At 51.4% G+C, this 11,894-nt stretch overlaps 4 protein-coding genes across 4 annotated transcripts, besides 1 other annotated feature; 1 reads left to right on the top strand and 3 right to left on the bottom strand.

Moving 5' to 3' along the window:
* Positions 1-1,751: 1,751 nt before the first annotated feature.
* On the bottom strand, positions 1,752-1,877 carry PODANS_6_1310 (uncharacterized protein; the record flags this gene model as incomplete). The annotated part of the gene is made up of 1 exon (XM_001910341.1): positions 1,752-1,877. The coding sequence occupies one exon, from the start codon at positions 1,875-1,877 to the stop codon at positions 1,752-1,754; it is 126 nt and encodes a 41-aa protein (XP_001910376.1).
* A 4,281-nt stretch (positions 1,878-6,158) lies between these two features.
* On the top strand, positions 6,159-6,623 carry PODANS_6_1317 (uncharacterized protein; the record flags this gene model as incomplete). The annotated part of the gene is made up of 3 exons (XM_001910340.1): positions 6,159-6,291; positions 6,353-6,402; positions 6,453-6,623. 3 exons carry the CDS (start codon positions 6,159-6,161, stop codon positions 6,621-6,623), a joined length of 354 nt encoding a protein of 117 aa, XP_001910375.1.
* A 100-nt stretch (positions 6,624-6,723) lies between these two features.
* On the bottom strand, positions 6,724-7,542 carry PODANS_6_1318 (uncharacterized protein; the record flags this gene model as incomplete). Its single annotated transcript, XM_001910339.1, has 1 exon — positions 6,724-7,542. One exon carries the CDS (start codon positions 7,540-7,542, stop codon positions 6,724-6,726), a length of 819 nt encoding a protein of 272 aa, XP_001910374.1.
* A 527-nt stretch (positions 7,543-8,069) lies between these two features.
* PODANS_6_1320 (uncharacterized protein) lies at positions 8,070-9,058 on the bottom strand (the record flags this gene model as incomplete). The annotated part of the gene is made up of 3 exons (XM_001910338.1): positions 8,070-8,690; positions 8,749-8,987; positions 9,046-9,058. 3 exons carry the CDS (start codon positions 9,056-9,058, stop codon positions 8,070-8,072), a joined length of 873 nt encoding a protein of 290 aa, XP_001910373.1.
* A 1,380-nt stretch (positions 9,059-10,438) lies between these two features.
* Positions 10,439-10,671: a repeat region (MITE discodeles).
* Between the last annotated feature and the right edge of the window lie 1,223 nt (positions 10,672-11,894).

Raw genomic sequence — 11,894 nt, 5'->3', positions numbered from 1 at the left:
CTCTTGTGCACAAGGAGTTTTCTGTTCATGGTCACGAAATGTATGTTGTTGTTGGAGGTTGATAATAGTCAGCTTATTACCTGCTCTGACATACAGCCTTGTTGGCAGTACTAGAGCTTCTTGTACTACGTGATCTATCCCAAACCCAAAGATGATATAAGTCTGGCTCACATAAACTCGAGCCATAGACCATGGTTGGAGATATTCTGGTTGCGGGAGTTGAACCAGCTCGGACTCCGGATGAGATGGAAATGGATGGATGGTTGATCCCCCGCCTTTCTTTCACAGTTTCACGATAACTGGTGATCAGTTATTGACGGAATATCATCCACCATCCTCATCTCCCCAACAATAAATTCGCAATCACATTTTCATTTTGTCTGAGGTGGAGTAAGATATATATAACACAACAATTGTATACCCCATTCCACTCACCTGCATAACAACCTCTAACAGTCAAAGATTGAATCGTCGTATCATCGTCTAACAAACCACAGCGTAGTATAAAGCGGAGGTTGTGCTCAAGGCGGGGGTTGTTGTGCCTTGACCCGTTTCTTCAGGGGTTACATTCAACGGTAGGTAGCGGGAAACGGCTGGTAACGCACAGTCCAGCTTTCCCCCAGTTAGTTGTAGATCAGGGGTTCACGATAGGTAGCCACGTCAGTCTCCCCTCTCGATATCAAGTGAAATAGGATTTCATTACACCCCTCACAAACCCCAACCGAGGCGGCCGCTCGAGAGCAACATCACTCTATTTTCCTGTCTCGTGCGTCCCATGATGGGCCGCATATTGCCAGGCCGGGCCAGCTACCACCTAAGGCATTCTTCAACTAGGCTAATATCATGTATAAACAACCCAAAAGAGAACACCGAACAAAAAACACTCCCCTAGCCGTGGCGTCCTACATAAACATTTCATGCATCGCCGTGGCAGTGGGCAGGCAAGCGCCGGGCGGCAAGCAACCGAGCAGGCAGGGTAGGCAGGCAGGGTCACTTGCGCACGGTTGCTGTTGCTACTGTTGTCTTCACGATGGTCGGTCAAGGGTAGGTAGGGTCAAGATATCGATCTATTTTCTGGACGGAAGCAGTCGGTTGCAGGTATGCGTGCATGACCATTGGGCGGGTAGGACGTTCAGATGTGTTTGCAAAGATGGTATCATAAGCTAGTTATTCACACGAAAAGTTGCAAAAAATAGAATACAACCGAGTTGTTACAGGATTGAACAAAAAACTGGCTATCAAGTGGGTATCTGCCAAAAAGAAAAACAAAATGCCCACACGCCCAGAACAGTCCCAGAGAGTGACTCCATATCCCATGCCCCCTATACACCATAAAATCACTTGTTTCCTTCTCATCCATGTCTGTGCTCCCAAAAAACGAAAGTGCAAAAAGGGATTGACCCGCCCCATGTCTCATCAACAGTGCCTCTCCACCGAAAGGGAATCATGAAACTGACGCCCTCGGCCTTGCATCCATTGCGAGTGACATCCTCCCCTCCTCTCCCCTCCTCTCTCCATCGTCGATCCGGGAATTATCTCCCCGATGAAAAATATGGGGATCACCAATTCACCGAGACAACCCCAACTCCCAACTCCGAGAGGGGGACGGTAGATGCCGTCAATCCCCCCCTGTTCCTGAGCCAAGCGTGCCGAAGGAGGAAGGGTGTGCATATGCTGTCTCGCTTCACTGCAGCCATCCCAATCGGGCGGGGCTTTGTATACAATGGATCTGCATTGTGCCCTCTGCTCTTTCAATAAGGGCACCCCTTGTAAGGGTGCTCGCTGGCCGGGCAGTAGTCGTGGGTGCCAAAGTCGATGGCCTTGCAGCAGAAGGAGCAGCAGTTGTTGACGAGTTCTTGGTATTCGACAGCGGCCATTTTTGATGTTGTTGTTGTTGTTGTTGTTGTTGTGGTTGCTGTTGTGGTTGCTGTTGTGTGGTATGGTGTGGTAGGTATGTGTGTGTATAGAGGTGGACACAAGTGTGTGTAAGTGGTGAGTCAACAGCTGAGTGCTATGGCTGGTGAAATAGGTAGATGGATGGTGTAGGTATAGCTTAATGGCAGCTTTGAAAGAGTTGACAATGACAACGTTTGGTAAGGCTTGAAGAGATGATGATGCTTCTGCCCAAAGGCCAAAGGGAAAAGTGTGGGAGGTGTCTACCCTTTATATCTTCCAATCCCTAATTCCTCGGGCACAAGAGCCAGGTTTAAAGATCCCAGTCCCTCCCCTCCCAAATAAGGAAATGCACAAAAAAAAAGGAAAGAAAAAAAAAAGGGGGGCACAGTCACTCCGGCAGCAGCGCACAGGCACGCACACACACTACAAGGTTGGGGGTAGTTTGGGGAAACTACAAAAAAAAAGCATAAAAGAGAACCCCCCTCGACAAACGGCATCCATCAACCCAAGCTGGGCACGGGCTTTGCAGCAAGACATGGGAGATACCTGCAATTGCATGGCTATCTACTCTTTGTTCCTATACAACCCAAGAAACCCACTCGGGTACTTTTGATGTCACCAGGTACTATTACTCCTCTCTCGACACAGTATGCGAAAATGATTTGGCTTGCATCAACGGAAAGAGAAAGAAAAAAAAAGTCTGGGGACTCTGTGAGCCGCCTCCCAAGACTACCTTCCTTCTCTTGGGGCGCTTCGAAAAGAGAGCCAAGAAAAGACCCAAAGAAGTGACCCGAAGGCGTCGTCGAGCAGCAACAAGGCGACCACAGGGGACAAGAGAAAGAAAAAAAAGAGATGCAGCGGATAATGCGGCGGTGTGGCATGATTAGAAAGGGTCACGAGGCATTCCAAACCTTGGGAAAACAAATTGGGCTCTCATTTTTTTTGATTTGGGTTTTTCCAAGTCCACCACTCCATTCCAGTCCCACCGAGATATCCGTCCAATTGACCTCTCAGCATCGTTGCCGTACCATGTTCCTGTCACACCCGAGGGAGACTGAAAACACCCAATGGGCGATGACACCCAGCTTTTTCTTCAGCAAGCCATGAGATCACTCGGTCAGGACTCAGGACCCTGCTGCACACAACACAGAACGTGAGGCTGGTGGTACATATCAACGACGCTTTGTGTAGAGGCACGCCGCTGGATCACGAAGTTGGTGTATTCCTTCTGGCGCATGTGCTGATCCGCTGCTTGCTGACCTTACCTTACATATCCGTATGGGCAGTGAGTAAGAGAACGGACACAGCCCCGGGCAATGTCTTCAACGCCCGTCGGCAGCCGCGCAATGCTGCCATCAGCCGCTGGAAGGCGTCCATCAGTCCAAAAGAGCACATAGCACACCGCTCTTCAGCAACAGGTCCCCTCTTGTCCTCGAGAGGGCATCCCCATCAGCGGCAATCCGGCTGACACCTGCGGGACTTGTGTCCTGGGGTATCATGCCATCACGGTTCCATCAAAAGGACATGTCCGCAATCCCGTCCTCCGGGTGCGACTGCGGGGTGATCAGGGCTTGTGTTTGGTGACGTCTGTTCCATGCCCTGGCGAGCTTGCTGGGAATAGGGCACCAATGAGAGCCTGTCCGCCAAGCGACCTCAATGGCCAACCCAGCCCAATCTTCATGTTTCACAGTCCGAGAGACCTTCAACACCACCGGCATCCGACACGGCGCTTTGGCGCCTGCCTTGTACTGCGTCCTCCATTGGCTCGGTGTCGTCTTTGAAGACCTGCACGGCAGCTACTCGGCCCCTCTGTCGGGAACCTGTCAACGCCCTGAACGCTTGAGGAGCGGTGGTGGTGGCACGGGCTGGGGACAAGTGCTACACAATGCATGTGCCGCAGCCAGTTCACGATAGCCTCAGTTGAGCCGTAAAAGGGAAAAGTTGGAAGGCCCAACTTTGGGTTTCACCCGCGGTATCCATTGGCATACATATGGGATGCCAATATCGCCGAGCGTGGGGGGAGAACCTACCTTACCATCGCTACTATCAATTTTCCATCTCTGTCCCCGCTTCCGAGTCGCTTCTTGACCGGATCCGCCCGATCGTGATTGATGAAACTCGGTCACCTGCCCTCATTCTTTTTGGTCAGGATAGAGCGCTCCGTGATATTCCATCCTGGCGGATTACCCACTTTGGCCGCGGCTCCATTGGTCTCGCCAAACCCCTCTCTGCAACGCACATCTTCCAGATATCAGTCATATCATTGGAAACTGTACGCATCTCGGCAAACGAGCAGCTGATTCTTCAAGACTTGCTGTCGATGACATGAACTTTTGCTGGCGAGGTTGGGTAACACAGCATATCGGCAAGTCATAAAAGGGTCAGTCGGGGGTGTTCAACCTGTCCAGCAGTAGAAAACTTCCAGAAGGATGCCGTTGGATCCAATCAGAGACGTCATAGTCGTACGAAAATCCAAGTGCCGCGCGAGCCTAGTTAACCTTACGGCCCTTGGGATGTTGGTGATCCACTGGCCTTCTAGCTGATGTCGTTGGCCGGGCGTGCCCAACCTAGCTGTCCGCATGCCCGAGTCCATCGGAAGCGGGAGCACCGTCGGCCTTCTTGCAAGACCCAATCCCGTGGGTTGAACTGCATATGTTTATTGGCGGACCGATGTCGGTAGCCGCTGCCCTTGCTGACCTTTGGTAAATGCTGTGAGAGCGAGAATGAAATCCCGCAAGTCACCAACTGACGGCTGGAGGTCACGATAACCTCTTCGGCCGCCTTCCCAACTCGGAGCGGGCAGTGGGTGCTCACTCGGATCCCTTCCATAGTAGTCGAAATAGGGTCTGCCAAATCTGGATCATTCGTGGGGGTCCAGACATGTGCCGGAGATAAGGCTGATGCTCATGAGTGGCTGCGGACGAGCACGTCTTTATTCGACATCAGGAAATTCTCGTGGTGCTTATTACCAAGTTGGCTATGTCATTTCAGTTAGTTCATAGTTTTTCTCTTCTCATGTATGGCAGGTGAAACCTAGCTCGGTCAGGCATATCAGGATGGGATGGATAGCACACCGACGCTTTTCGTGATACCTTCCTTGTTCATCGCCGAACGAATAGGGTGCTCTAGCCATAGTCAAGAAGCCCACTTGGCCTCGGCTCGCTTCGAATTGTTTGGGTGACAAGATGCACACCGTCAGCGCTTGCACCATCGTGAGCCCCCAACGTCCAACAGCCAGCTGCAATCCGATGTCGCAAGCATCGTGCTTGAACATCAAAGGATTAGTGGGAGACAAAATGCAAGGGACTCCACCCACGTGCGTGGCAGAAGTCTTGTTCCAGCTCTGCGGCCTTCTCTCGTGAAGCTGACTGGATGGTCTAGACCCGAGGGGATGGACGCGATATGCGGGCTGACACCGTTGGTGGAAAGACGGGAGTGGAAGCCGTGCGAGGTGTCCAGCCAATCTCATAGCGAGAGTTGTGGTCGAAAAAAGGGGCAGTATGTTAGGGTCGGGCTGAATAAACCCATGAGATGTCGAAGAAGTTTGTTGAGAACAAGATTGAAAGATTTGAGTGTCGTCATTTCCTTGAACAAACGGTATTGTACTTGACTATAATAGGGTTGGGGATATGCCTGGTTCCAGACGCACAGACTCCGGCGTCGACCATCAGCCCCTACAGAAGCTTGACTTCTCCAAAGATTGCTTCGGCTTCATTTCTCCTCCTGAGAAAAAGGTTATGGTACATATCACCATGAGCAGCCCGATGGCCAAACTTCGTGAACGTAGCTACGCCATATAGACCTCCGCAAACGACGCTACAAACCCTAACCCGAACCCCCATACCACGCCGGCTATTACATTTGGACTCCGCGCTTTCCAATCGCTCGGTTCTCGGGTTTAAACTCGCCCACTCCAGCGGGGTTTTCTTTTGACAGCTTCAGCGTTGCTTACGGGACAACTATCACCCATCTTTGGACCTAGATTGAACTCCTCAAGTTGCCAAGAGCATATGGTGCAAGGTTACACCATCACAGCGATGCCTCCTCTTCTATGGACAAATAAATGGCTGCTAGTCTCGAATCAGGTAGTAATAGGGGGTTTGTATTGTTCCATTTCGCCCGCGAAATGACGGCATATCTTTTCCCGTTGACGGGGATGTAGTCTCACCCACTCGTTCTTGTCTATCGCTCTTGACTGTGTAACACATCAACCCCTTTAACCAAGCAAACATACCGAGTCTTGTCCAGATACAACAAGCACAATGTCTCAACCACTCGGCCCCTTCAAGCTCGTCACCGTCAACACGGCCCCCGAGCGCGCCTATCGGCTCATCGGCCGGGTTGTGGAGGATGTCAAGGACAAGTACACCATCATCCACGCTGGCAATGCAGAGAGTAAGCACCCCTTTATACCCCCTTATGAACTCTAAAGTACCCGAGCTAACATACATAATAGGCATTGACAAAGTAAAAGAAACTGTCGAGGCAGCTCAGCCCAACGTCCTGGTATGCCCCTTCAGCCTTACTCTCCAAACCATAAGTCTAACAGGAAGTAGTTCACTGCCTCCATGTGGACCCCCGAGCAAGCAGCCGAGATCATCGCCATCGCCAAAGAAATCGTCCCAGACCTCAAGACTTTCTCCCTGCCTCAGGGGTTGCAGGTGGACAAGGGGCCTGACGCGGTGGTGAAGTACATCAAGGAGAATTTGCCTGGTTTGCTTGAGTAGATTTGCTCGATTGGATGCTATCAGGGGTATAGACTGATAGAGAGTACAAGCAAGAGCTTATATGAGACGAAAATAACCATGGGATGCCACCTCCTACCCCCTACCCCCAAACCCCCATCATCTCCTCTTGCCGCAGCCTCACCATCTTCTCCCACCTCAAACGATGCTCCTGCCTCACCATCTTCTCCCACCTCAAACCATGCTCCTGCCTCACCATCTCCAGGATCTCCTTTTCCGCCCGGACTCTATCAACCTCCTCCATCAACCTCTGCCCCTCGGCAACTCTATCAACATTCTCCTGGGCCAAAACCCGCGCCTCCATCATAATCTTATCAGCCTCCCTTTCCAACCTAACCCCCTCCACACCTTTATTATCCCTCCCCCGGGCGAGAACCTGCGCCTCCATCAGGTTCGCGAGAACCTCCCCCTCCAACTTGACCCTCTCCATCCTCATCTTAGTAATCTCCTCGTTCAACTTGACCCTCCTAACCTCCCTCTCCATCCTTATGGTGGTAACCTCCTCCTCCAACCTCACCCTCTCCATTCTCGCCCTGGCAATTTCCTCAACAATCCCTAACCCCCTCCCTCTCTTTATTATCCCTTTCAGCCCTCGAAATCTTGTGCTTGAGCTTAATATTCTTATTCTTGTAGCGCTCCCTCTCCAATCCAAGACTCGACTTTTCTGCTCGGCGGGCCCTCTTTTCAAATTTTTTGACGCTCTATTCCCACCTCGAGGCTGCTGCTTTTCCAGCTTGAGTGCCCGTTTTTTTTCTCCGTGAGCAGTCGACGACGGGGGTGTTTTTGGCTTGGTGGCGGTGTTCTTCCACCGCGAGCAGGCAATGCTTGGAGATTTTTTGTTCGTGATGGGCGAACGAGAAGGGAGGGCGGCGGCCGGGAGCGGTGTGTGTTTGGAGGTCATAATGGTTATTAGTGTTGGGAAGAGAAAAAAAGAGTGAGTGTGATGGTAGGATAGATGGATAGATGGATAGATGGATAGATGGATAGATGGATAGATGGATAGATGGATAGATGGATAGATGGATAGATGGATAGATGGATAGATGGATAGATGGATAGATGGATAGATGGATAGATGGATGGATGGATGGATGGATGGTTTGGAAAAAAGGTTTTTAATTGCGGGATTTGGAAGTCGAGTCTGGAAGAGTGAAAGAGATGTCAAGAAGAAGGATGCTCTTTAAAACAGAAACTTATATGTGTTTTGACTTTGTAATATCAGAAGCCGCCATTTCTGTAAACAAAAGTCTGCTTCTATCCCGAAGTTTATTCCATGGTAGCTAATTTGCATTCTGATGTTGGAAATTTCCTTTTTTTTGGGTTGGTGATAAGTGATGCTGTAAACTCTATCTATAACCATCCTCGCTTTTTCCGAGTGCGGCCACCACCACCTCTTCAAAGTCTAACCCCTCCCATTCCCTAACCATACTATTTCTCGTTCTGCAGCTTGTTCACCAAGCTGCCGATATGTGGCTGAATCTCAACAATAAACTCGTCACCGTCATGGAGAAGCTCCTGAGGCTTGTGAGCAAAGCCGACACCAGCGGGGGTGCCAGTGATGATGACTGTGCCCTTGGGCAGAGTCGTGCCTTGTGACACAAAGCTGACGATCTGCTCGACGGAGAAGATGAGATCAGTGAGCGGGCTGTCCTGAACTGCCTTTCCGTTCTTCAACCCTCTGAGTCTGAGCTTGCCGACATCCTTGATAACATCCTTGGAGACCAACACGGGGCCGATAGGGCAGGCGCCGTCGAAACCCTTGGAGTAGCACCACTGCGTCTGGGCAAACTGCGAGGCACGGGAGGAGATGTCGTTGCAGGCTGTGTATCCGAGAACGTAGTCGAGAGCGTCGGCCTCGGAGACGTTCTTGGCCTCCTTGCCGAGGATGATGGCGAGCTCGGACTCGTAGTCGGCCGAGTCGGAGGCGATGGTGTGCTTGGGGATGATGGTGGGTTCTGGGTAGGGGCCGGCAAGGCAGGTAGGGGGCTTCAGGAAGAGGGTCGGGATATCGGGGATGCTCATCTTGGCCTCCTCGGCGTGGCGCTTGTACTGTTGAAGTTGTTAGTCACGTTCCCGAGTCTCCTTCAGGCTGCTACTAAGAACTTACGTTCAACCCGATGCAGCGGATTGTGCCGGCCTCGTTGGCCGTTACGGGCGAGAGGATCTGGCCGATGACGGCGGTCTCGCCCGTTGGTGAGCCGGCATCGAGAACGGAGCTTCCGCTGTAAACCTTGACCTGGACCTCCTCTCCCTTGTAGACAGCGAGACCGACATCGACAGAGCTGTCTACTGGTTCTCCGACCAGGACCTTACTGGTGTCGCCCTTGGGCACAAATCTGACGAGACCTGGATGCGTGTGTCAGTTCAGGAGCTTCCCCCGCATCTCGGGAAAGCAGCATCTTACGCTCAAAAGCCATTGTTGCTGTTCTGATTCTTCCTGGGTAGAGTAGTAGAAGCTCTGGTTACCACGATTGTCACAAGACAGAAAAGATTGAGAGGGAGAGCAGCAAATAACCCGAGAAAGTAACCTGAGCACGTCAGATCGGGATGGGACTTCGGGACTTAAATATCGACGCCGGGCATCACTAATAGGTAGCGCCGCTGTCATCTAGGAACCCCTAGCTTCGCTTCTTGACGTCTTGTACGGTAGGGCGAAGGGGAGGGATCGGTTTGTGAGATCGGCCTTGAATCAGCCTATTTCCGGCCCCTCTTGTTGGCCAGAATCCCCCCGTGTCCCCCCATGAAACGCACATTCCGGATAACGAGAAGCAAAGTAGCAGGAACCCTTCTGCTGCATGGCATTCTATGCTGTGCTTGGGGCTGTTCGTCTGAACAACGCAACTGGATTGCCCCTCACTGTTCAACGCCGGACCGGAGAACTCCACAATCTCCCCGCAGCGGGGGGTTTGCGGAGCTCTGGACGTGACCGCTGCCCCGCAGCACACCGTTCACGCTCGATTTGCGGAGTCAGGACCATCTCTGTCAGCAATTTGTGGAAGGTTTGTCAGTTTTCAGATAATTGAACAGACTGCGCTAAGTAAATTGGATTTTATACTTCCGCCCTTCCAGCTTTTCTCGGCGCTCATTCGACTATCTCTCGAATTTCTCCGGAGCATTTGGATGAAGACTGTTCCCTCTCAGATTCGGTAGCTTGAGAGGCTTGACGAGGTATCAGAAACCTTGGAAGAGGAATCCGGGCAGAATGCAGATGAGCAGATGATTATGAAGTACTATCATATTGCGAGTCAGTAGCAGTGGTTTGAGTAGTCTAGCGAAGAGGAACACGCAGCGGTACCTCTGGGGCTCTTCTTTTGTAATAAATACACATAGTGTGATAGTCTCTCACAGCTTCAAAAAGGCGATAAATGTTCCCACCAGTCGCCCACCACAAATCTGTGCAAGAGCATAAATGTCTGAGGCTTCCCAGCTCGTCATCCCGTTGCCCCTTTTCAACCCCTGAACTGTTCAAGACTAACCCGCCGTGTCGAAACCATCGTTTTGAACCCAAAGCCTTCGTTCCAACAACAGTCCAGCACCAATTTATATCCGGGATCTTGCTGTTATTTAATAATAGCTTGGAGCTTATAATCAACCTTGTTTCTCCATTCCACTGTAGTAGTACCCTAGACTCCCTGCCGAGACCCCTTGAGGGCATAGAAAACCCCCCCTCCCCCGCCCACGATTGGACCGCCGATGATACTCGCTAGCACGCTCTGGTTATGCTGCTTTTTGGCATTGTATTCCGTTATTCGTTTTTGTAATTAACTGTTCGAGGAGCTTGGGGGTGTCTTGACAGTCACCCTGCCCACAAAACAATTGAGATATTAAAGTATGTTTACATGCCTTGAAGGACAGTCCATAGGCCTTTAAAAATAGTCCATAGGCCTTCAAAGATAGTTTAAAGGCCTTCAAAGATAGTTAAGAGGCCTTGAAACATCGTTTAAAGGCCTATCAATTTACTCTTAAGGCATAAGGTAGTTCACAGTATAGTACGGGTTAACCTACTTTTGTGTGTTCAACTATTTTGTGGTGAGGGCGACTACCAACGATAAATTAAGACGACGACGATATTGCGTGGCGGTCTGCGTATGCCAATCAGCGGTGGATGGGACTTTGGGTGGATGCCTATGATTTACTCATTTGACGAGACTAAGCTTAGGCAGGTGATAGTGTGCTGGAACGCAACTTGTCACACCGGATCTTCAGTGTCCAAGCTAGGAGTCTCAAAGACTGCGGTGATATGAACTGGCACACTGGCTGAGAACTGGACGCAGCAGAACCAAGGTCATGGAAGAAAAGAAGGAGGACACCCGGCGGCTATCTCACAATGCTTAAAGTCTATCTGACATGGGCAATGCGTGTTGGTGGTGCAGTTGTTGTGGCGTCAGCTGCATCGCGAGATGACGGTGTTGGGAAAAAGACACTTCTTGTGGTCCCTGAATGCCGGAGCACGGTGGGTGGGGACTCGGATGAGAGGCCTAGGCCGCTAGAGATGCAGAGGTGTGCATTGCGCGGCTAACTCCAACTGAGAGATGATGAGCTATTGGATGAGACTCGAGTGTCTGTTTAATGGCGCGCCGTTCTGCTATATTCTCTTGTTAATATATACAACCCCATTTCGGTTGTCTGAGAGATAACATCCACATATCAGGCATGTCATTGAGGCCCAAAAAGAGGAACAAGGATCAAGCCCCTCTGGTGTAGGTTGAAGGAGGGGCAGCTCAGCGTCATTGCGGGTTCTCCCCGCCCTATTAGCCGCCAAGGGGTGTGCCGCCTGCCGCCGCTATCAACACCTTGCTTAGGTAGGTATCCCATGTTCGCTGTGAACTGCTGCTCTCCATCCACTCATCCCACCTCACCTCGGACCTTGTTCTTTGCTCACCCAATGCCTGGCTTGACCTTTTACATCTCCGTCTCACTGCAGACAGGAATCTCGCGGAAGCCCACTACCGACGGCACCTTATTCCGCTAACCTCTCACTACTCCACCACGCCACTTGCCTACCTAACCTTGCCTTACCTGCCCTCTCTCTGCCAACCCCGCCCTGTCAACCTTCACCTAACCTAACCTAACCCGGGCCGTGCACTGCGTCTTCACTCCCAGCTGTAAGCAATACCGTTCACGCCACCACACGTACGTCGACTGGCCGCGTCGTATGCGACCCCATCGGGAAGCCTTGGGTTTATGAATGCCGTGCCGAGAATTAAAAACCACCCTCAACGTCAACGAGCCCGTCTCTGGTTTGCGCAACGG

Source organism: Podospora anserina, chromosome 6 (genome assembly GCF_000226545.1).
Source record: "Podospora anserina S mat+ genomic DNA chromosome 6, supercontig 2".
Classification (NCBI taxonomy): domain Eukaryota; kingdom Fungi; phylum Ascomycota; class Sordariomycetes; order Sordariales; family Podosporaceae; genus Podospora; species Podospora anserina.
This window is presented reverse-complemented; position numbering and strand designations above follow the sequence as displayed.